This window comes from Panthera uncia, chromosome F1 (assembly GCF_023721935.1).
Source record: "Panthera uncia isolate 11264 chromosome F1, Puncia_PCG_1.0, whole genome shotgun sequence".
Lineage (NCBI taxonomy): Eukaryota > Metazoa > Chordata > Mammalia > Carnivora > Felidae > Panthera > Panthera uncia.
This window is the reverse complement of record NC_064813.1, coordinates 20136608-20160471: the sequence shown is the minus strand read 5'-3', so window position 1 is coordinate 20160471 and position 23864 is coordinate 20136608. Positions and strand designations below refer to the sequence as shown.

The 23864-nt window shown below is 42.2% G+C and overlaps 1 protein-coding gene across 6 annotated transcripts in view; it reads left to right on the top strand.

The window, feature by feature from the left end:
- ABL2 (ABL proto-oncogene 2, non-receptor tyrosine kinase) overlaps positions 1-19294 on the top strand; it is a 105180-nt gene extending 85886 nt beyond the window's left edge. For 3 of the 6 annotated variants that reach the window (XM_049634038.1, XM_049634039.1, XM_049634042.1), the window contains 10 exons: positions 2940-3235; positions 5895-6167; positions 7247-7331; positions 9451-9628; positions 10251-10435; positions 11729-11881; positions 13589-13678; positions 16465-16638; positions 17190-17423; positions 17733-19294. In XM_049634038.1, coding sequence (XP_049489995.1) covers positions 2940-3235; positions 5895-6167; positions 7247-7331; positions 9451-9628; positions 10251-10435; positions 11729-11881; positions 13589-13678; positions 16465-16638; positions 17190-17423; positions 17733-18913 — 2849 coding nt within the window. In that variant the 3' untranslated portion in view covers positions 18914-19294. Of the gene's footprint in view, positions 1-2939; positions 3236-5894; positions 6168-7246; positions 7332-9450; positions 9629-10250; positions 10436-11728; positions 11882-13588; positions 13679-16464; positions 16639-17189 lie in introns of all 6 variants that reach the window. The other 3 variants (XM_049634036.1, XM_049634037.1, XM_049634041.1) reach the window with 1 other exon arrangement.
- The last annotated feature ends 4570 nt before the right edge of the window (positions 19295-23864 follow it).

Genomic DNA, 23864 nt, shown 5'->3' with positions numbered 1-23864 from the left:
AAACACAGAATCTGAAGCAGGCTCCAGGCTCTGAGCTGTCAGCACAGGCTCAAACCCATGAACCACGAGATCATGACCAGAGCCAAAGTCAGACACTTAATTGACTGAGCTACCCAGATGCCCCAAGGATAATTTTTAACTTAAATGAAACTAATTTAAATGATAATTTGCCAGACATACAGTTTTTATTTGTAAGGTTGATAATAAAACTTTAAATGGGAGTGAATAAACCAGATTAAGGCAGACCTCCACTCAGGGAATGTTACCCTTTTATAAAACTTTTACATGCATCAGTTTTTTAAATCCAGCCAGATTAACCAAAAGCAAAAGAAACCCTTAACTCAAACCTGGAGTATAGATGTGTCCCTGAGTGGGTGTAAGGGCACATTTATCTGTGCCAGGAGGCTTTAGAGGCATAGAAAAAGTAAAGCGGGTGATCTAGACTTTAGGTAGTTTTTGGGGAAGGGATGGTGATAATATTTCTGTGTGTATGAGGTTTATGCATGGGGGGAAACTTTTACATGAACTTTTAGGATAAAACAAAGGATTTCAAAGAATTTTATACTGTGCAGTAGTCTCTTCGGGCTACAACACACTTTTTTTTACCTTTATGGATACTTCAGTGGAGAAGTTGGTGAAGCAGTGACTCAGAACATTCTTTCTAGATAGACTTTTCATGTGAGGTTTTTCTAAGATAGTTCAGTCACCAAGGAAACATCGATAAAGAAAGTCTGTTGACTCCTCAGTTACCAGTTATGGCAATCGCTAGAGTGCAGCTCAGGGGGTGGGATTCTTGTTATCTCATGGCAAACAGGGATTTCTCATGAAACCCATGAGAAGCCAGATTTTTCTGTCAGGTTCTTATTAATATAAAATGATGTCATGCTAAAGCTATTTTATATTTTAAAGGAGAAGAAAATATATTTTAAAAATAAAATAATGACAACTTATTATAGTTCCTCCTTTGAATATTGTTTTTTGCTTGAAATAAAAAAACAGTTCTCCCAGCATTCCTCTGTCAGTAGAGCTCATGTTTACATCCCCACTAGTCCTATCGTCAATTTCCCTGGTGCTCAAAACTTCCAGAGTAGAAAATTCCCCTCCTAACTTCTAAAAGAGAGGAAAATAGACAAAAACAGGGTTTTTGACTGTATCCTGCTAATGATGACCCACCGTTAGCAGTTATTTGTAAGGAAGCAACAGTAATATACTAATTCTTTACGTTTCTAGTTCTTGTGGTACAATAGAGAACAGCTATAGAGGAACAAGTTCTATTTAGCTTTTCTAGGAGCACTGAGGTTTTTTACCTGCAGATATGGTTGGTGAGTATTTATCTGCGCATTCCCACCACCACACCACATGCTCCTATCTACTCATGTGTACATATGTATATTTTATGAGTACATACTCCTGTTTTTGTCATTGAATGTCACTTCCAGGTCAAAGATGAGATCGTAGGAGCTAATAAAGTTATCCTATGGTAGACGTTTCTGTGGGCTGCTGAAAATGTTCAGTGACTGCCAGAATAATGATTTTGAGTGTTTCCTCAGTGGCCTTTGCCTGATAACTAGTGGGCCATGTGCATGATCTCTCTTTCACCTTTCCTGTTTTGTCTGAGCTGTAAGTTTAGGGGCAAAATGTATATTAGGGAGTTTAAAGCTGAGGTTCACAACTTTAGTAGAGAAATTAAGGACATTGCCGTTGACAGCAAAGACATTCTGAATAACTTGTCTTGGGTTCTGGCTTCAGTGGCGGCTTCCCTTCCCACACACTAATTTTAGAGGAATGAGTAGGACTGACTCATCTTCATAAGGAATGGGAGGGAAGTTGGGAAACTGTAACTGGTAAAACTTGAGTCCCAGACAAGATTGTGCTTTGGGAGTCCTAACCGCCCGCCTGCCCCCCAAGCAGTTTTTTTTTTTCTGAAAACAGAAAGCTCTGTGGTTTGTGCTTCTATTTTGTTTTGTTGTTTTTTGTTTCTTACGTAGATGGTCTTGCTGCTTTGGTGCCAACTGAAATTTCAGAGTGACTTTGTATTTCACATTTCTCATCCCTAATCCTTGATTGTTGTTAACATTGAACCATATATAAGATACATTCCTTGACAAACTGTTTTGAGAAAAATGAACTTTTCTTTGAAGGGTGAGACTGTGTCATTTTCCAGAATAACCTGTCTTTTTTTAATTCAAGTATAGTTGACACACGATACTGCATTACTTCCAGGCGTACAACACTGTGATTTGCTCTATTTGTTGTGCTGTGCTCACCACAAGTGTAGCTACCGTCTGTCACCACACAACTCTATTACGATGCCACTGACTGTATTCTCTGTGCTGTACCATCTATCCCTGTGACTTGTTTATTCTCTGTAGGGAAGCCTGTATCTCCCACTCCCCTTCACCCATTTTGCACAATGCCACACCCTCTCCCCTCTGGCAATCAGCGGTGTATTCTCTGTGTTTATGGATTGGGAACCTTTCTATGTTTGTATGCCACCATACTATACCACACGTGGAGTTTCCTAATGGCATTTTTTTAGTTGGTGTGAAAACCTTTAGTAAATACCAGAAGGTTATTTCTAACTGTGCTGCTTGTCTTTAAGCCACGAGCTAAAGAGATCAATCACGATATGATGAGCAGCCAAGTTTGTTTTCATTATTTTTTTTAAATGTTGGCGTAAAATTTCCTGATTGATTTTTCAGAGTTCAGAGTTTGATAATAGACTGCTGATATTTGAAGTTAAGTTCTCTTGTCTTGTCTTCTCTTCTCTTCTCTTGTCTTCTCTTCTCTTGTCTTCTCTTGTCTTCTCTTGTCTTGTCTTCTCTTGTCTTCTCTTGTCTTGTCTTCTCTTTTCTCTTCTCTTCTCTTCTCTTCTCTTCTCTTCTCTTCTCTTCTCTTCTCTTCTCTTCTCTTCTCTTCTCTGATGATGTCATGGCCAGGTGAAAAGCTTCGAGTCCTTGGTTACAACCAGAATGGTGAGTGGAGTGAAGTTCGCTCTAAGAATGGCCAAGGTTGGGTGCCAAGCAACTACATCACCCCAGTGAACAGCTTGGAAAAACACTCCTGGTACCATGGGCCCGTGTCGCGCAGCGCTGCGGAGTACCTGCTCAGCAGTCTGATCAATGGCAGCTTCCTGGTGCGGGAGAGTGAGAGCAGCCCTGGGCAGCTGTCCATCTCGCTCAGGTACGAGGGCCGTGTGTATCACTACAGGATCAACACCACCACAGACAGCAAGGTAAGACTGGCCGGTACCACCTTGGGCGTGGATGGTCTGTTCTTTAGAAAAAACACTCAGAATGACTAAAAAATAAGTTTTTATGACTCATATGAAATAAAATAATCACTGATGTGAATTTGGGCTGTTTGGCACATTAGAGCTTACACATAAGAATATGGTAATGGAAATGAAAAACACTATTATATCAATAGTTTAATGAGAGATTTGAAGGTGAATGGAAGAAACTGCTATTTAAGTTAGCTGTTCTAATCACCACCAGTGTACGGATATATATATATATATATATATATATATATATATATATACATCCAGTGTGTTGTACAGAATTGCTAGATTAAGCCTTCTGTCTTTGAAAATTGTAATAATCTCTGCCACAAAGTTCACAAAGTAAGAATCTGGGCTTCTGAGACGGAGACTGAGTATGAATGTGTGTTGATAGAAATAGGTCAGTCATTGAGCAGAGTGCACGTTGGGAAGACCAGTCGTTTCAGGGTGGCTGTCTTAGGAGTGGAACTGTTTTACTTCATAAACTGTGAGGCCTGCCTTTGTGTCAGTTCTGCTGAACAGTAAATTTATATGGAATCATTTGTTCTGCTCTTTCCCTCTGTGTGATATGCAGAGTAGGGGAAAGCCCAGGCTTTGGAGCAGGCAGACCTGGTTTGGTGCATAACTCCAACATGTCTATTTACTAACTTTGTGACCTTACATAAGCCTGTTTCTCATTGCACTTTATTGGGTCATCGTGAGGATTAAATGAAATAATTTCCTTAAAACATAATGGCTGTTACAAAGTAGGAAATAATTATGAATTCTCTCTTTTATATCACCGCACAGACCTACTGTCTCTTGATGAAACCAAATAGAACCAGATGAGTGGTAATGTGGGAGAGATGTAGCAGCTTTGCTTCTGGTTTACAGAAATGAGTGCATGTGTTGTAGACATAGGAGACATAGAAGACATAGACATGTACAAGAATGTTCACAGTTGCATTATTTATAATAGCCCCAAGCTAGAAACACTTCATTGTCTAACAACAGAATGAATTAGTAAATTGTGGCATATTCATAAAATAGAATTTCATACAACAAAAAATGTACTGCTGTGCACACTCTCAAGAAAATCTGTGGGCCCACCAGTTGCCTATTTTTGTAAATAAAATTGTATTGAAATACAGACACACCCATTTGTTTATATGTTGTCTATGGCTGCTTTCTCCTTGTTATGGCAGCTTTTAATAGTTGTGACAGAGGCATTATGGCCATAAGCCTGAAATATTTACTCTCTGGCCCTCTGCAGAAAAGTTTGTTGACCTGTGTCGTAGGTGAGTGCCACACATGGAAAACTGAGTGAAAGGCATTAGTGACTGTCAGGGATGGGCGTGAGGGGGTGGCAGTGTTATGGAGTCAGATAGTGGTGATGGTTGGACAACTTTGGGAATATATTAAAACCACTGAATTGTATCCTTGAAAACGGTGGATTTTATGGTATGCAAATTATATCACAATAAAGAAAAGTTGAGTGAAAGAAAGCAGACACAATAATACCTGTTGTATGACTCCATTTGTGTAAGTTCAGAAGCAGACAGAGCTAATCTAAGGTGTTCTAGAAGTCAGCAGAATGGTTATCTTCGAAGGGGTGAATAGCTTATTTGGGAGGGTGCTGGTAGTGTTACAATTCTTGGTGTGGGAGAGGTTTACATGGGTGAGTTCACCTTGTAAAAATCATCAATTCTGTATATATTGTGTATTATTCTATATACACCAAAAGTTTCATTTAAAAAAAAAACTATAAACAAGCTCCTTTGGAAGATAGTGCTTGAAGACTACTCATCTTTTATACTTTTATTATTACAAATTAACTACTGTTTTGTTAACCACTCTGAAATAAAATTGTGGCCCTTTTTTTTAACTTATTTTTTTTAATGTTTTTTTTTTTTTTTTGAGAAGGAGAGACAGACAGACAGACACGGAATGCAAGTGGGGGAGGGGCAGACAGAGAGGGAGACACAGAATCCGAAGCAGGCTCCAGGCTCTGAGCTGTCAGCACAGAGCCCAGCGTGGGGCTCGAACTCAGGAACTGTGAGATCATGACCTGAGCTGAAGTTGGTCACTTAACCAACTGAGCCACCCAGTTGCCCCTATTGTGGCCCTTTTTTAGTGGCCTGGATACTCAAAAACATATCCTGATTAAGTAAAAATTATAAGATACTTAAATACTCTCTCCCTACCAAAAAAATTGAACTCTGTGGTTCTCAGGTTTGGTGCTGTGCAAGATTCTGATGTGGTATTTCATAACCTTTTACAGGAGGCCAAGTTTCCTCTTGCCTCCTTTAATCAGAGCATCTCTGCTGCTAACATATTTGGGTTTCACGGTCTTGTTGCTTAAAACTACTTGAAGACCAATGATCTTGATGATTCAGAAAGATACGTTGGAAGCTTTTCCCCCAAAACTAGAGCTTATTTAGGAAGCCTAGGAAGAATGGTTTAAGGAGGATTAAATTGAAGTTCTGTTTCTCCTTACCATCATCATTTAATTTACCTCAATAAGATAGCCTCCTGTCTTTATATCTTCAGACCAGTGAAATAATGGGCTTTGAAAACAATTTTTCTGACCCTTTTCAAGTTGATGGAGCTTTTCTCCTGCCTTTCTCCTCAGGTGTATGTAACTGCCGAGAGCCGCTTTAGCACCCTGGCAGAGCTGGTTCATCATCACTCCACAGTGGCGGATGGGCTGGTGACAACATTACATTACCCAGCGCCCAAGTGCAATAAGCCAACAGTCTATGGCGTGTCCCCCATCCATGACAAATGGGAAATGGAACGAACAGATATTACCATGAAGCACAAACTTGGGGGTGGGCAGTATGGAGAAGTTTATGTCGGCGTCTGGAAGAAATATAGCCTTACGGTTGCTGTGAAAACATTGAAGGTGGGTTGCTAAGAATTACAGTTTCCAGGCATTTTTACATTTGTGCTGAATCACTTGGAAATATGAGCATGCCCATGCTTCAGCTTTGGAGCACTTTCCACCCACTGATGCCAAGCACATCAGCAAATTGATGATTAACTTTAGTGCCATTGCTGACAGCGCACGGGCAGATTATTCACTGCAACACAGCGAAACCCACATGTGGGGAAGGTTTGTCTCTGGAGGCTGTTGATGTAAGTGTTAGTGAAAGGTTAGGAGCAAATTATAAGTTATAAAGGCAAGACAAGCTGTTTTGCTTCCTGAGAAGGACCCCTGCTGGATGGAATTGTTGGTGCAGTGTACAAGAATCATGGGCTGTCTCGTCTGTCCTTCAGCTTTCTGCCTCATGCTCCCCCCATCTCTATGAGATTAAATCCTTTTTTCTTGTTCCTAATAGTCCCAGAAATCTTCCTCATGCTGCTGTCTTCTTTAAGCATCCTAGTAACCAGTTGCACAGTTGTCACTCATTCCGTTCTCTGACGGTTCTCCTGTTTGCCTCCATAGCTCTGGCATATCACTTATAAGGGCTGCTCTGGCTATGAGTAGTAATCCATTCTGGTTAGCAAGCACTTATTAAGCCTACTGTGAGTGTGAGACAATATGCATGGCTTTGCACATGTGCATTGCTCCTTAAGGAATGTGTCAGGAAGACAAATGTGTAAACAGCTAACCCTTCTGTCTCCTGTTTCAAAGGCTGAGATGTGTAAGGAAGTAAACTGAGAACTGAGTTACCATCCAGGTCTGCCATGTTTCCCTTGTGATGGGATATGGGATAGGATATTCCGTTGCTTGCCCTGCTAATTTTCACTTTCGTTTCAAATACTGGATACATTTTAGGGACATTTTTGTTTCTAATTGGATGTATCTTAGGTTCTGATAAAATTTCTTTAATATGCTAAAATATTCAAAAATATTTTTGAAAGAAGTTTTTTTAAAGCTGTAGGTTTAGGATTGTGAGTTGACTCAAATGATTAAAATGGGGGTTTGTCCCTCTTCTGTTTTTTTGTTTTGTTTTCTTCCCCCACCCCCGGCCTTTCCAGGAAGATACCATGGAGGTGGAAGAGTTCCTGAAAGAAGCTGCAGTGATGAAGGAGATCAAGCACCCTAATCTGGTACAGCTATTAGGTGAGGGAGCTTCTGAGCCATGGGTTTCCTTAGTGATGCTTGTCTCCCAACCCCATTGTCTCCACATACTCCTTTTGAATCACCATGGCAGAAGCTCTAAGTGCAAAACTACTTCAGTAAATAGTTGTCATTTTGGGGCGCCTGGGTGGCTCAGTTGGTTGAACGTCCGACTTCGGCTCAGGTCATGATCTCACGGTCTGTGAGTTCGAGCCCCGCGTCGGGCTCTGTGCTGCCAGCTCAGAGCCTGGAGCCTGCTTCTGATTCTGTGTCTCCCTCTCTCTCTGACCCTCCCCCACTCATGCTCTGTCTCTCTCTGCCTCAGAAATAAGTAAACATTAAAAAAAATTAAAAAAAAAAATAGTTGTCATTTTACTCAACAGACTCCTTAAAAATTGCCCAGTGGGGCGCCTGGGTGGCTCAGTTGGTTAAGCATACAACTTTGGCTTGGGTCATGATCCCACGGTTCGTGGGTTTGAGCCCCATGTCGGGCTCTGTGCTGACAGCTCAGAGCCTGGAGCAGCCTGCTTTGGATTCAGTATCTCCCTCTCTCACTGACCCTTGCCCACTCACACTCTGTCCTTCTGTCTCTCAAAAATAAACATTAAAAAACAAAAATTTGCCCTGGAACGGGGTGCTGGCCGACTCATTAGAGCATCTGACTCTTGATCTTGGGGTTGTGAGTTTGAGGTCCATGTTTGGTGTAGAGATTACATACATACATACATACATTAATTAAAATTTTTTTTTTAATTGCCCAGGAGAGAGTGGCCTAGATTGATTACAATATATAAAACTGCCCAGCTTGTGGTAATTGCCCCAGATTCAAGTTCAGAACCACTCAAAATGATGCCAAACCAAACATTGTCACAAAATATTTTTACAAGGTAGAGACATTAAATGAAAAGCTGTTGAAAAGAAGCAAATTAAAAATTGTGACCATACTCATCAGTTTACCTTGCTAAGCAGAATGTGCTATGCTGTGATAGAATGGCTATTCAGGTCACAAAGAAATTATTGCCTGAACTCTTTGCCCATTTTGAAGGAGGGCCAGTTTCTTTGGGTGTTCACGTTAAGATAAACCGTCCCAAAGGAAATAGCTTCTTGTTGATTCTTTTTTTTTTCTTAAATATATATATATGGGGGCGCCTGGGTGGCTCAGTCGGTCGGGCGTCCGACTTCAGCTCAGGTCACGATCTCGCGGTCCGTGAGTTCGAGCCCCACGTCGGGCTCTGGGCTGATGGCTCAGAGCCTGGAGCCTGCTTCCGATTCTGTGTCTCCCGCTCTCTCTGCCCCTCCCCCGTTCATGCTCTGTCTCTCTCTGTCTCAAAAATAAATAAATGTTAAAAAAAATTTTTTTTAAATAAAAAAATATATATATGTATTTTATTTATTTTACTTTATATTTACTTATATTTATTAATATATTTTATTTTTGTTTGTTTGTTTATTTATTTATTTATTTATTTATTCATTCATTTAGAGGGAGAGGGGGGAGAGAGAGAGAATCCCAGGCAGGCTCCGTGCTGTCAGCACAGAGCCTGATGTGACGCTCGAACTCACGAAACTGTGGGATCATGACCTGAGCCAAAACCGACAGTCAGACGCTTAACCAACTGAGCCGTGCAGGTGCCTCAGCTTCTTGTTGATTCTTTGTAAGGAATCTACCCTGGGTCAGTGAAATCCTTGACTATGGAAGCAGTCTTTTTACCAAGCTTTATACAGGCTGAACTCACAGTTTTCAACATATACACAATTGCTGTTACTTTGAGATAAACATTGTTAGTGTGCAGGTGAGGCTCAGAATCTGGGGCACATACAGAACTCCAGAAATTTTGGTCTTCCAGACCCCTTATGGAATTAATGTAAGTAACTCTGCTTTTGCCCAAACAGGCAAATGCTCAAATGCATGTGGATTTCCAGAGAATGATGTAATGGAAGCTGAGACTCCCTTATCAACCAGCAACTTACCTTTGCTGTGTTACTTTCAGAGAATGTGATGGCAAGAAGGGAAAAGATTACTGCTGAACTAGACTTTAAAATTTGTCAACTATTCTTGACGAAGTGGTTTGGAATTTTTGAATCTATACTAATAAAACAAGCTCTATTCTTGAACTACCAGGTGTGTGTACTTTGGAGCCACCATTTTACATCGTGACTGAGTACATGCCCTACGGCAACTTGCTTGATTATCTCCGAGAGTGCAACCGAGACGAAGTGACTGCTGTCGTACTGCTCTATATGGCCACTCAGATCTCTTCTGCAATGGAGTATTTAGAGAAGAAGAATTTCATCCATAGGTGTGTAAAGCCCAATCATTGCTATTTCTAACCGTGAAGCTACCTTGCTTGATGTGCAAATGAAGAGAAGAATGTGAGGACCTTCCTGGAAATTTCCAGATGACCCAAGAAAGCAATTTTCTCTTTCACAGGCCCCACCCACTATAATATCATTTCCATCTTGTAAACCTACTGTATTCTGGCTAAAGTATTAATGAGGAGCCTTTGCCGTTCTTAAAACAGAATGCTCTTTATTTTGCCCAGGATTATATCCAAGAGCCTTTTGCTCCATCTAATGGCTTAATTTTAAAAAAAGCTTTCCGTCTCAGTTAAGAACTTAAAGCCTTGTAGAAAAGCATCTTTGCTCACCTCTGAAACCTAGCCCAGTGTACTTACAAATAGGAACCCATTTTCTGAAGTCTGCTTTCTTCTAGTATCACGTAACTGCCTCTTGATGACTACTCTCCAAGTGGTGGATAATTAGTGGCTTTCTACCATGTTAGCAGCTATCATAAAATACTACCATATCTGTCAGCACAGACTTATCAACTCTGCTTGTAGCACAAAGAACTAAGAATAGAGCATTTGTTCATGACCATTTTCCTCACTGAGTGGAATCACATTAGGGTTCTCTTTCCCACAGAGATCTTGCAGCCCGTAACTGCCTAGTGGGAGAAAACCATGTGGTAAAAGTGGCTGACTTTGGCTTGAGTAGACTGATGACTGGAGACACCTATACTGCTCATGCGGGAGCCAAATTTCCTATTAAATGGACAGCACCAGAGAGTCTTGCCTACAATACCTTCTCAATTAAATCTGACGTTTGGGGTAAGGTTTGGAAGGGACTTTTTCTATGTCTTCTTTTTTTTTTTTTTTTTTTTTAGGTTTATTTTGAGAGAGAGAGACAGTGCATGCAGGGGTGGGGCGGAAAGAGAGGGAGAGACAGAATACTAAGCAGACTCCACACTGACAGCACAGAGGCTGACACAGGACTTGAACTCCCAAACCGGGAGATCATGCATGACCTCAGCTGAAATCAAGAGCCGGAAGCTTAAACGACTGAGCCTACCAGGCTCCCCTGTCATTTTATTTTTTTATAAATGTTCTTTAATTCTTCGGAATTTCTCTTTTATGTGACCAGTAAACTCTGCCTTACCCCCATCCTTTATCAGTCGTTCAGCAAGCATTTATTAAATCTCTACTGTCTGCCAGGCATTGTGCTAGGTACTTAGCATAGAAAGAAGTGTAGAGAAAGGGGTTAGAGCCCCACATTGGGTATGGAGCCTACTTAAATTAAATAAATTTTTAAAAAGTGTAAAGAAGAAAGTGAAAAAAAAAGTCCTTTCAGAGAGCTCACAGTCTAGATCTTGGACTGCATTGGATTTTACTGATCCTTTCTCTGTAAAGTTTCCTGTTTTCCTTATTAGATTTTATTGCTTATTTCCAGAGTATCATGACGCAGAGTCACCTTCTCTTTTCAAGGAAGCGTGATGGAATTGCATCTAGAATTTGCTCTTGTAACTCATCTTGTTTCTGTTGCACTGAAAAGAATTCTGATTTAGTGGATGCTCAGTGGACTGAACAAGTCTAGAAATTTGGGTTGTAGGCCAGCAGAAATAGTTGTCACTTTTTATCTGCAACCGAGACGAAGTGACTTTTTATCAGGAATCTCAAACTCAGAAATAACCTGTGACCAAGTCCAGCAGTTTTTTTTTTTCTAGCGTAATTTCTTTTCTGATTTTAAATGAATCCATTTTTATTTTACTCCCCTAATATTAGCTGATCTAAAAACTGAAACTCATTAAATAGATCATAGATTGTTCTAAGAGTAGTTCAGTTATGTCCTAGGCTTTTTATGATCATAATTTATTCTCCCTCACTGCAGTAAAGGAGATCTAAATAAAAGTCCTGAGGTTATACCTGAAGCATTCTTGTGGCAAATATCTTAGAAGGACAAATTCAGCTGTAAGAATCAGAATGCTAGAAGAATTAGAAGAGTATACTAATGTAACAGTGTGAATGTTACGCAGAATTTGAAAGAGAAGTTACCTGATGGTACATAATAAATAACAAATCAGAGAAGAAACATTCAGCTTTTTATTTCTTTTATCCCTTATGCAGCTTTTGGGGTACTGCTGTGGGAAATTGCTACGTATGGAATGTCACCATATCCAGGTATTGACCTGTCTCAGGTCTATGATCTACTGGAAAAAGGATATCGAATGGAACAACCTGAAGGATGCCCCCCTAAGGTTTATGAACTTATGAGAGCATGTGAGTGGTTTTCTTTTTTTTTTTTTATTTTAATGTTTAAAGGTTAAGGCATTGATTTTAAAGGTTAAGGCAGTGATTCTTAGTGATACTAAGAAATAGTTTTCCTCTCAGTATTGTTAGAGTGACCAACCTCATGGCATATAAAGAGTTGGTCATTTATCAGCTAGTTGGCATATATAACAAACCATTGAGTTTTTTTTTTTTAAGAGAATCTATCTATCTATCTATCTATCTATCTTAGAGAGAGAGGGAGGGAGGGAGGGAGTGTGGGAGGAGGGGCAGAGAAGAGAGATAGAATACCAAGCAGGCTCTGTGCTCAGTGCAGAGCCCAATCAATGTGGGGCTCGATATCACAACCCTGAGATTGTGACCTGATCCGAAATCAAGAGTCAGATGCTTAACCAACTCAGCCACCCAGAAGGCCCAACCATTGTGTCTTTTTTTTTTTTTTTAATTTTTATTTAATTTATTTTTTAAATTAACATCCAGGTTAGTTAGCATATAGTGCAACAATGATTTCAGGAATAGATTCCTTAATGCCCCTTCCCCATTTAGCCCATCCCCCCTCCCACAACCCCTCCAGTAACCCTGTTTGTTCTCCCTATTTGAGAGTCTCTTACGTTTTTGTCCCCTCCCTGTTTTTACGTTATTTTTGTTTCCTTTCCCTTATGTTCATCTGTTTTGTCTCTTAAAGTCCTCATATGAGTGAAGTCCTATGATTTTTGTCTTTCTCTAATTTCACTTAGCATACTACCCTCCAGTTCCATCCACATAGTTGCAAATGGCAAGATTCCATTCTTTTTGATTGCCGAGTAATACTCCATTGTGTATATATATACCATATCCATTCATCCGTCATTGGACTTTTGGGCTCTTTCCATACTTTGGCTATTGTCGATAGTGCTGCTATAAACATTGGGGTGCATGTGCCCCTTCAAAACAGCACACCTGTATCCCTTGGATAAACACCTAGTAGTGCAATTGCTGAGTCGTAGGGTAGTTCTATTTTTAATTTTTTGAGGAGCTCCATACTGTTTTCCCAGAGTGGCTGCACCAGTTTGCATTTCCACCAATCATTGTGTCTTAATTGGAATCCTAAGAATAGTTTTCCATGGCCCACTTGCATATTTAATAGGATAATAAGCACTTGGGTTTGGAGATTAGATAGGGGAAGGCTGCTTTCAACTAGATAAAAACGATTCCTAAAGACTCTGGAGAATACCTGAAAGTAACCTCTGATGAGTAAACAGAAGCCTCTGACTTCTTATAGATGAGAGAGCTGGAAGGTGAGTAATGAATTAAATTGCATTTGTGTTTAAGCATAAGTCTTGTTATTTTCCTTACTGTCCTGTTTTTGTCAAAGTGGACTCTAAGTTCCTCCTGTCTGATGGCCTGTTATATTTCTGAATATGGATAGCTGATTTTAAGGTTAGAATGAGTTTGAAGACAGGTTTTACTTTTTTCATTTTTCCAGTAGAAGAAAACTTTCCATTTTAGAAACCATCTCCCCACCCCTCTTTATCCTTGTAGTAGAAAGGACAAAAGCTAAGGCTACATGGAAGGACCAGCCCTAGGATGTGGGCTCACTACACCTGTGAACATACTATGCCTCTGTTGTTGCCATGATGCACAGCACTCCCTCTCAGGTGTGCCACTGGATGGTTAATTTATAAAGAGCTTTCCCTAGTTCCTTCTTTTGTCACATAGGCTGGAAGTGGAGCCCTGCCGACAGGCCGTCTTTTGCTGAAACACATCAGGCTTTTGAAACCATGTTCCATGACTCCAGCATTTCTGAAGGTGAGAATCTGGTGATTCACTGTTGGTGGCCAGTCATGGGTGGTGGTAGGGGTGGTAATAACATTAAAAATTATAGACTCCTGCAGTTTGGGACTCCATTTCAGGATACTGAATTAATTCATGGCCTCTGTTATTCTTGTTTTGCTTTCTTTAAATGTGTCTTTATGTCTCTAGCTCATTTTTAATATTGAAATTTGGGGGCATCTGGGTGGCTCACTTGGTTAAGTGTCTGAGTCTTGATTTCGTCTCAGGTAGGTTATGGTCTTGTGGCTCATGAGTTCAAGCCCTACATTCTCTCTCTCTACCTCTCTCTGTCTCTGCTTGTGCTCTCCCTCTCTCTCTCTCTCAAAATAAATAAACAAACAAAAAAACCTCCCAATATCCAGAAAGTTATTTTCTGGGAGTAGATCTTAAGGAAATAAATAAGAGTATGAATAAAGATTTAGCTACAAGGATGTGTAGTTTATAATATTGAAAAATTAAAAACAATTTAAAAATCCAGTGGGCTGTTAATTACTATATGCTTATAATTGAATGTTTAAAATGACATTTTTAAATATGTTGACATGGAGAATACTTTAAAATGAGGATGTTAAGCTATGAACAGTGAGAGCCCTTTTCTTATCTGAAAAACAAGTGTATGGGTACATACATACATACATACATACATACAGGCAGTTTCCTGCTTTGGTATTACAGTGCTTCTAAAATTACATGCAAGAGTCAAACAGTAAACACTTGTTATATAGTGAAGCTATTCCTAGAGAGCTAAAAACAGAATTCTTAGTTATGTGTTGTTACTAGGTTTTTCAGTATAGCTCCAGAATTTCGTACGTTTTTCAGATTTTTCCTTTCCTTCATAATTGAACATAGAGCTCACTACTGAAGTTCAGGTTTCAAAATATTAGAAGAGGAAATCAGGCAAGTTGAATTTTGTCTTCTTCCATTAGTGACTTATCATTTCAGATAAAGGGAAAAGTAAATACTGAGGTTGAAAGCAAAGTATTTTCATCCTACTCCTTTGTAAGCTGAAGCTTGTGCACATAGATCACAGAGCATACAGGCAGCCCTTTGGGCCACACTGAGCAGCTCCTTGGCCAGCTCTCTTCTTCCTCTGTGTGCTTTCCTTCGTGTGGAGTTGAAGTGGTAGAAGTCATAGGCTCCCATTTCTTTGGTGCTTTTGTGTCGCCTTTTAATTTCTGTTGAATCCTTAAATAGTTCTGTTTCCTTTGAAAATGTTATATCCTTATAGAAAATCAACCATTATCAATTTTTGAAGTTAACTGCAGTTGAGAGTTGCTAAACCAGAAATTTAAGATTCTTTTAATCCACATTTTATTAATCATAGCATCTAATCTGTGGCTAGCATATACTGAAGACACAGAGCTAAGACACAGTTCCTACCTTAAAAGGATGTATTCATTAGTTAGTTGTGAGTGGAGGAAACCTAACTCAAACTTTCTTAAGCAGTGAAGGGAGGATTTATTGGCTCAAACCATGGGAAAGGAGGGATGGTGCTAACTCAGAGTCAGTAGAAGCCACAGAATCAATTAGCTTCAGGACTTCCTCCTTCTCACAGCCTCTCCCACCCAGTATCACTTTACTTTTGCTTCTAGGTTGATCTCATCCTCAGAATCTTCCAATAGGTATGGGACACAGTTGCTAGCCTCCTCGAGGTCATATCTTCACAGCTAACGTCTGTCTCCCAGCTGCTGTAGGCAGCAGTGTAAGAAAACAGTCTCGCTGGCATGACTTGGGTTATAGGCCATGTACCCCTTCTTGTGGGGGAGTTGATTTTTTAAATAGTTACACCAAAATGTTGTAAAAAAAAAAAAAATCACAATATTTCACAGTTTAATCAGTCCTGCTTGCTTCATTTTTGTTAAGGGGTGAATAGTAAAGTATGTCTTTGCCCCAGCAGAAGCCCCAAAAACTCATAGCCACGTTGAATCAGCCGAGGCTTACTGATACAGTGAATGTTTTTTCAGGAGCCTCATTTGTTTTATGAATGAAATGCAGCATGACATGAAATGTGTCCACCCTCCTTCTTGGTGCAAGGTGCAATGTAAAAACTAAGTGCAGAAATCTGCTTTATTAAGCCTCTGAACGAGCACTCAGTAAACAAAGATATCCAAAATATGAAAGCATATGAATCCATGCTTACCATCATTACTCATCATCAGGGAAGTCCAGAATAGAACAGTAAGATGCCACTACATACCTACACCAGAATGGCTAAAATCAAAAACAAAAAGCCTGATAATATCAAACTTTGGCAAGCATGCAGAGTAATCAGAACTTTGATACAAGGCTAGTGGGAGTATAGATTGCTACAGCCATTTTGGGAGAGAGTTTGAGAGGACCCAGCAAAGCTGAATTGATGTGCACCCTGTAACCCGCCGGTCCTGCTCCTAGGTATACACCCAGCAGACGTACATACAATTCTGAAGCAAAAGACATGTAGCAGGGTGTCGGTAGCAGCATATTCGTTTCCAGCCCCAAACTGGAAACAACCTAGATATCCACCAGAAGAAGGATGGGTTAATTTGGTATGCTCACACTTGGGAGAGGGAGCCTCTGCTACATGCAACAGCACGGAGGAATCGGCCGTCACAATGTTGAGCAAAAGAAGGCAGACGTAAAAGTACATGCTCTGTGATTCCATTTGTATATTTTAGTGCTCTTTTCTCCAGCTTCTTCCTCCGTTGTATACCTTTTCTGAAACAAAAACCTCCTTTTCTGTGTCATGAAATTGTTTTTGATCAGTCCCCTTGTCTTCCTCACAGAGGTAGCTGAGGAGCTTGGGAGGGCTGCCTCCTCCTCGTCTGTTGTTCCATACCTGCCCCGACTGCCTATACTTCCTTCTAAGACCCGAACGCTGAAGAAACAGGTGGAGAACAAGGAGAATATCGAAGGGACACAGGATGCCACAGAAAATTCTGCCTCCAGTTCAGCACCAGGTATGGATCCCTAGGCAGGTAGAATTAAACTGCCTTGTTTCAAGAACCTTGGGGTATGATGCCTTATTTCCGTTTTCCTGTCCGTGTTCCCTGAGGAGAGAATGGCTGGCGTCTGCTTTAGCTCCTGCTCTGGTCCGGGGCTCTGCAGTGCCAGCGTTGTTAGTCCTCATCTTTCCGTCTGCCATACAGCTCTGCCTCCCCCTCCGTTTTCTCAGCTCTCAAATCCTGGACCATTACCATCTGTGTAGTTCTGGCAAAAACTGCTTCCCTGAGCCTGATAGTTGAGGCCAGCGTGTGCTATAGCGTTTAGAGAAAAGACGAATGCCGAGGTAGAAAGTAGGTTATTGCTTCCTATTTATTTCCCATGTTGTATTGGGAACATTCAGCAATGTGAAACGGTAACGTATTTATTAGTTTCCTCTGAGTCCTGCTAATACCTGATATCTAATAGATGCCGACAGAACTCTTGCAATTAAATTAAACCTTAGTATTTCAAGTGTAATGGAGTCACTTTTTGTCTTTCACGTTAGTGATTGGCCGTTTCTCTTCAGGGTTCGTTAGAGGTGCACAGGCCCCCAGTGGGTCCCCAGCACTGCCTCGAAAACAAAGAGACAAGTCACCCAGCAGCCTCTTGGAAGATGCCAAAGAGACATGCTTCACCAGGGATAGGAAGGGAGGCTTCTTCAGCTCCTTCATGAAAAAGAGAAACGCTCCCACACCCCCTAAACGCAGCAGCTCCTTCCGAGAAATGGAGAATCAGCCCCACAAGAAATATGAACTCACGGGTAACTTCTCATCTGTTGCTTCTCTACAGCATGCTGATGGGTTCTCTTTCACTCCTGCCCAGCAAGAGGCGAATCTGGTGCCACCCAAGTGCTATGGGGGGAGCTTTGCACAGAGGAACCTGTGTAATGACGATGGCGGTGGGGGCGGGGGCAGCGGCACTGCTGGGGGTGGGTGGTCTGGCATCACAGGCTTCTTTACACCACGCTTAATCAAAAAGACACTGGGCTTACGAGCGGGTAAACCCACAGCCAGTGATGACACTTCCAAGCCTTTTCCAAGGTCAAACTCTACATCTTCCATGTCCTCAGGGCTTCCAGAGCAGGATAGGATGGCAATGACCCTTCCCAGGAACTGCCAGAGGTCCAAACTCCAGCTGGAAAGGACAGTGTCCACCTCTTCTCAGCCAGAAGAGAATGTGGACAGGGCCAATGACATGCTTCCAAAAAAATCAGAGGAAGGTGCTGCTCCAAGCAGGGAGAGACCAAAAGCCAAACTTTTGCCTAGAGGAGCCACAGCTCTTCCTCTCAGAACCCCCTCTGGGGATCCAGCCATTACAGAGAAGGACTCTCCGGGGGTAGGGGTGGCTGGAGTGGCAGCTGCCCCAAAGAGCAAGGAGAGGAATGGCGGAGCACGACTTGGCATGGCTGGAGTCCCAGAGGATGGCGAGCAGACAGGCTGGTCTTCCCCGGCCAAGGCTGCAGCAGCCCTCCCGACCACTCACAACCACAAAGTGCCAGTCCTCATATCACCCACTCTGAAGCACACTCCAGCTGACGTGCAGCTCATTGGCACAGACTCTCAGGGCAATAAATTCAAACTCTTATCTGAGCATCAGGTCACATCCTCTGGAGACAAGGACCGACCCCGACGGGTAAAACCAAAGTGTGCCCCACCCCCACCACCCGTGATGAGACTACTGCAGCATCCGTCCGTGTGCTCAGACCCCACGGAAGAGCCGACCGCCCCCGCTGCAGGACAGCCCACGTCAGAGACACCGGAAGGAGGGAAGAAGGCAGCTCCAGGGGCAGTGCCCGTCAGTGGGAAAGCTGGGAGGCCAGCGATGCCTCCGCCTCAAGTGCCTCTGCCCACCTCTTCCATCTCGCCGGCCAAAATGGCTAATGGCACAGCAGGTACTAAAGTGGCTCTGAGAAAAACCAAACAGGCGGCTGAGAAAATCTCAGCAGACAAAATCAGCAAGGAGGCCCTGCTGGAATGTGCTGACCTACTGTCCAGTGCAATCACGGAACCCGTGCCCAACAGCCAGCTGGTGGACACCGGACACCAGCTGCTCGACTACTGCTCAGGCTATGTGGACTGCATCCCCCAGACTCGCAACAAATTCGCCTTCCGAGAGGCTGTGAGCAAACTGGAACTCAGCCTGCAGGAGCTGCAGGTGTCTTCAGCAGCTGCTGGTGTGCCCGGGGCAAACCCTGTCCTTAATAACTTATTGTCATGTGTACAGGAGATCAGTGATGTGGTGCAGAGGTAGCCACTGTTAGCCTAGTGGGAAGGTGCTCACATTTCTGAGGGGAGAGGGAGAGGGGCTTGTTTTCCTGTGTTCTTGTTTTCAGAGAATGAAAGACTGATACTTGAGTGTGTTTATGTGAAGTACCTCAGATCTCTGAGTTCTCACGTTTACAGGTTCATCTCAAAAATAACAAAAAGCAGACACATAGGACAGGGAAGTCGGGCGGGGGCGGAGCAGCGGCAGACGGGAGTGGAAGCTGCGCTGGCGCGTCAGGGGCGCGTGCGGGTCCCACCACGAAGAAGCGAGTGACGGGCTGTTCCCGGCAAGGCCGCGGGACCGCGCCAACACGGTGGATTGGCTCTGGCTCTCGCTCTGCACCACACAGAGGGGAATGGACTTGGAGGTACTAATGGTGGTACCATTAGTAGCCCCTGGAGGTACTAATGGTGATTCTGCTCCAGCTCACCTAATGAATCGGGTGGGACAGAAGAGAAAGTTGGGAATGTACCAAGAGAAGTTTCGCCGAGGCTGTTGGAAGCCGCTCTTTCCACAAGGTCACTGCTGGAGTAAGAGCTGCAGACCCGGGTGCTGGAGCCTGCTCCGGTCCTGTTTTCCATTGGTGCGTTAGTCGGGGCAGGAAGTAACAAATGCTAGGAAGTGGTCAGAGTGAGACCTCCTCCTCGTGGCTTCACACCAATGAGAAGTCACTTCTCCCAGTCCGGTATGTCACTCCCTCATGGACCACGAGTGGCTTTCTGCTTGTTGGCGTCTGTCTATCAACAGCAGGCATAGGGGGCTCCTCAGTGGTTCTTCTCTGCTCTCTGCTGGGCGGGCCTTCTTCCTTCATCTCTGGCAGCATTCAGGGCATTAACCAGCGTTGGTTTTGAAAACAGCGGTCACCAGGTTCTCTTGGGAACCCTTTTCTGATACAGTGTCCCTGCACACCGACACCCCCGCCACGGGATTGAGCAGCTCTGTATTCCTTCTCCGGCTAAAATGCCAGGAGAGAGGTCTTTTCTTGGAATTCAACCGCCAGGGCCAGAGGTCTGTGACTGAACGGAGAGGGTGGCTTGGTCCCAGTGGCCGTTTCTCTGTACCTTTCTCCTTCCTTATCACCTTAGAGCCAGGCTAGGTAGAGAGCAGGAAGAAAGTCTCTCACTCTCTGTGGATTTCTGGTGAATTACCCCAGATCGCTCTCCCGTGCTTTTCTCCTTTCACATGCCCCCTCCCCCTCATTGTTGTGCTTGTTTATAAATATCATATTGGGACTATTCTTTGATATTTATTTTGTCATTTCACCTCTATTTGAAGAATGCATAATTGAAGGGGCAGGTCATTCCCAGGAAACACTGATTAAATCCTAAAAATCTAGTGACTTAACCCTCCAATATGTTTTGCCCTTGAAAAATAAGCCTGTTCCTTCCCTATTCAGTTATAATCATGGAAGCTAATAGGATCATATGGTACCGAACCTAATTGATTAGAGGTTAATATTCTTGATATCAGGTCTAATTTTAATTAACATTTCATTCTTGTTTTAGAGCTTTATGACCACCACCCCCCACCCGCCCACGGAGAATAAATTTTTTTCCTCCTAAAGGAGTATTAACCTAGGAAGATAGGAATTGAACACTGATGAACTGTGAGTTCTCTTCCTAGCTCTGCGATCTGTCCACTGTCAGGCCACAGCCCCATCTCTTAATCTGTTAAGTGAAGGTAATGATACATCTTCTCAAGGGTGTTTTGCAAATAAGTATATAGCTATCCCCTGAGAGCCGCGTCAGTGCAGTGTCGTTACGGTGAATGGTCTTTGATTCTCTTTGCTCAGTGGCAGATAATGGAAATTTAGAACTGCTGAGAGTATGCTAACTGGGCTAGAATACTGAGGAGGAAAAACTATGTTTTGGACAGAATTTGTCATCTTTGACCGAGGAGGAAGTTTAGTTTTCATTAGGAAGAAAGAAAACTTTGATTTTTACTATGGCTGCTCCAAAGGAGGCCCAGGTCACGAGAAGGGTAAGGAGGGAGGAGACAGTCCTGGGCCTCCCTGGCTGGCTTGCGTGAGCCCCTTCTGTGTGTTACCTTCAGGTGCAGCGCAGGCTACTGGTGATCTGGCTCATCTTCTTGTAGTGGCTGGATGTGAAGACAGGGTTCCCTGTGGCCTGGATGGAGGCCCACGGTCCCCCCACCTTTTTCGTCGCCACTCCCCTTCATCGGTCATTTCCACAAACTTGAAATTGTTTTAGCAATTAGCCTTTTAAGGGTGGGGCAGGGAAAGCTAAAACTTTAGAATATTATGCTGCTTTTTAAGTTTATCCGTCATTGTGGGATGCAAGTTGAGGGATTAATTATGTAATTGTTTTTTCAGGGGATTTTTATTTTATTTTATTTTATTTTTTTAAAGCAGGGGGTCTTTCCTTGAGAGCTCTGAAAATAAGCCTTGGAGGAACACTACTGAGTGTGTATGTAAGCTCCCCGGTTTCCTCACCGCAGAACAGTCTTGAGGGTGGGGACTGTGTCTTACTCAGGGGCAGCACCTGGCTCTGTCTTTCCTACGGTCGGTGCTCGACAAGTTCATGAAATGGATTGCTTTTCCCCAACACTGTCAGGAGTAGCATTAACTATTGTAGCACACCCCATCCACACGGTGCTTGAACTGTGTGACTTCAGGAGTTGTGGGCTCAGGGCTCAGGTTAAAGAGGCACTGTCAACTTACTATGAAAGTATAATTTAGATTTTGTTCCTCTTTCTAATTGAAAAGGACCAGGTTTTAAAAATAACCTTACATAAATTTAAAAGTTTCAGTTCACAGCAGAGAAAACTGCTTCTAGAAACTAAAAAACGTTATCAAGTTTAAAAGCAAAGCAGGGGAGCGAGAGCCCTTCTTCAAGGTGTTGAAAACTTTCTAAAGTGGTTATATATATGCATACTTTTGGGCTGTCACAGCTTGGATCCTTTCATGTACAGATAATATGATTTCAGCTTAGATTTCTTACATTAAAATGCAGTGTTTTGTGTAGAATACATCTTGATTGTGCTTTACATGAAGTATTTTCTTAAAAGGCTTTGTGTAATATTAAAGTGTGTATATTTTCCTACAGACTTGCATTGTGAATTTCAGAGATCTAGCCTTAAAAAAGATTGGCCCTACGAAATTCACCCAGTGTTTTTCCAGATGACCGCTATACATGGACGTCATTATAGTAGAGACCCTTTCCCAGCTCTAATTATGGGGGTTAAATTAGATTTTTTCTTACAATTCAATTGAAAATTGGCTAGTAAATAGTGCCCAGTTAATAAAACATGCTGACTGCTAAGGCACAGTCTGTGTTTATTTAACTAAAGTCATGGAGCTTTTGAGTTTTAAAGGATACAGTATAGATAGTGATTAAGAGTTGAGACTCTAAGCCAGTCTAGAAGGCAAGTCATTTAACCTTCCTGAGCCTTAGTTTCCACATTGGAAAACAGGGAATAATAATAGTAACTACCTCAGGGTTGTTTGTAAGGATTAAATGAGATAATGTGTGTAAGATACTTAGCTTGAGTGCCTGGCACATAATGAGCACTCCATAAATGCTAACTGCTACTACTATTAACAAACATTTAGTCCAGTCGAGTCTTAGCCAGGGATGTGTGGCAAAATCCCTGGGATTTAAAAAAGAGTCTGATGCATTGGCTCACCCCAGATCAGAATTCCCAGTGGGGCGAGGTCTCAGCAAATGTGCTTTCCAAGAATCCCTCCGTGTGTCTCAGATACCCAGCATTGCCTGAACACGATCAGTACCCCAACCCTTTTCTTCATAGCTTAAGAAATTGGAAGAGAGGATGGTTAAGTTCTTTGCCCATTTCCTCAATTAATTAGTGACAGAGCCTAGGCTAGGGTTCAGGTCTCTTGACTTTCTGGTTGTGGGGTCTTTCCACCATTCCTGCTGCCTTGTGAGACACTGCAGAAAAAGTGGCTCAGATAGACAATCAGCTTGCACAGTGCTGCACACGTTCTAAAGCACACGCTCCTGGCACTCTCTGACCTTAAGAGGCTTGAATGTTTAGTAATGGCAACACTAGCAAAGCAGGCATTCAGTAGAGCTCAGTAATTTAAAAAATTACATGGGGTCGTTCTTTTGGACAGACCTCAGCAACACAGCAGTAGTCTGCACTTTGTAATAAATACCAACTTAAGTTTCAAAAAACCTAGTCCTACATTCCTTTTTCTTCAAAACAAAACAACTTTATTCCATATCATTTTAATGACTATGAGATAATGTATATGAAAGCACTTTGAGAAAAGTATCATATGTAATTTAACTGTAAGGTTGTATTGTCTGTTTAGAAGATCAAACAGTCGGTTAGATGCTGATTGACTTAATAGGCTTTTACCTGTGGGGGACCTGAAAATGCAAATATATAAATAATCACCCCCATAACTTATCGCATTTGTAAATATGAAACTGCTAAATGAATTATGTGCAGGTATAGTGAGTGTTTTGCTAAAATTGTAGCTCAGTGCCGAATAATTTCAGAAAACTACGGACCAACTTTCTGGTTTAATTATACTCATTAAAAAGTAGTAATGTATACTCCAGAACAAAGCAGCTCTTCCGGGGACCTTGACTCAGGAAGAATTGAGGCCCTCTTATCTTTGAACATTTCTCCACTACATGTTCAGCCATTTAGCATCCTAAGTGTGGTGGGAGCAGACTCGTTACCTGTTGATGTTGACAGTGTCTTTTTTAACCCACGTCCAGTGTGGTTTTGTTGTTTTTGGGGGCTGGGTGGGGGTCGGGTGGGTGGGGGAAGGGTGGGGATCAGACGGCCGTAGAACCAGTGCACTTTGGGAATTAGTTTTCTAGGATTTCCTGCCAGTTAGAAATGAGCTTGATATTCATCTGTGTGTGGTTTTTCTTTTTCTTTTTTTCTTTTTTTTTTTTTTTGTCTAAAATGAATAAACACTACTCTCCTGTTAAATCATAAA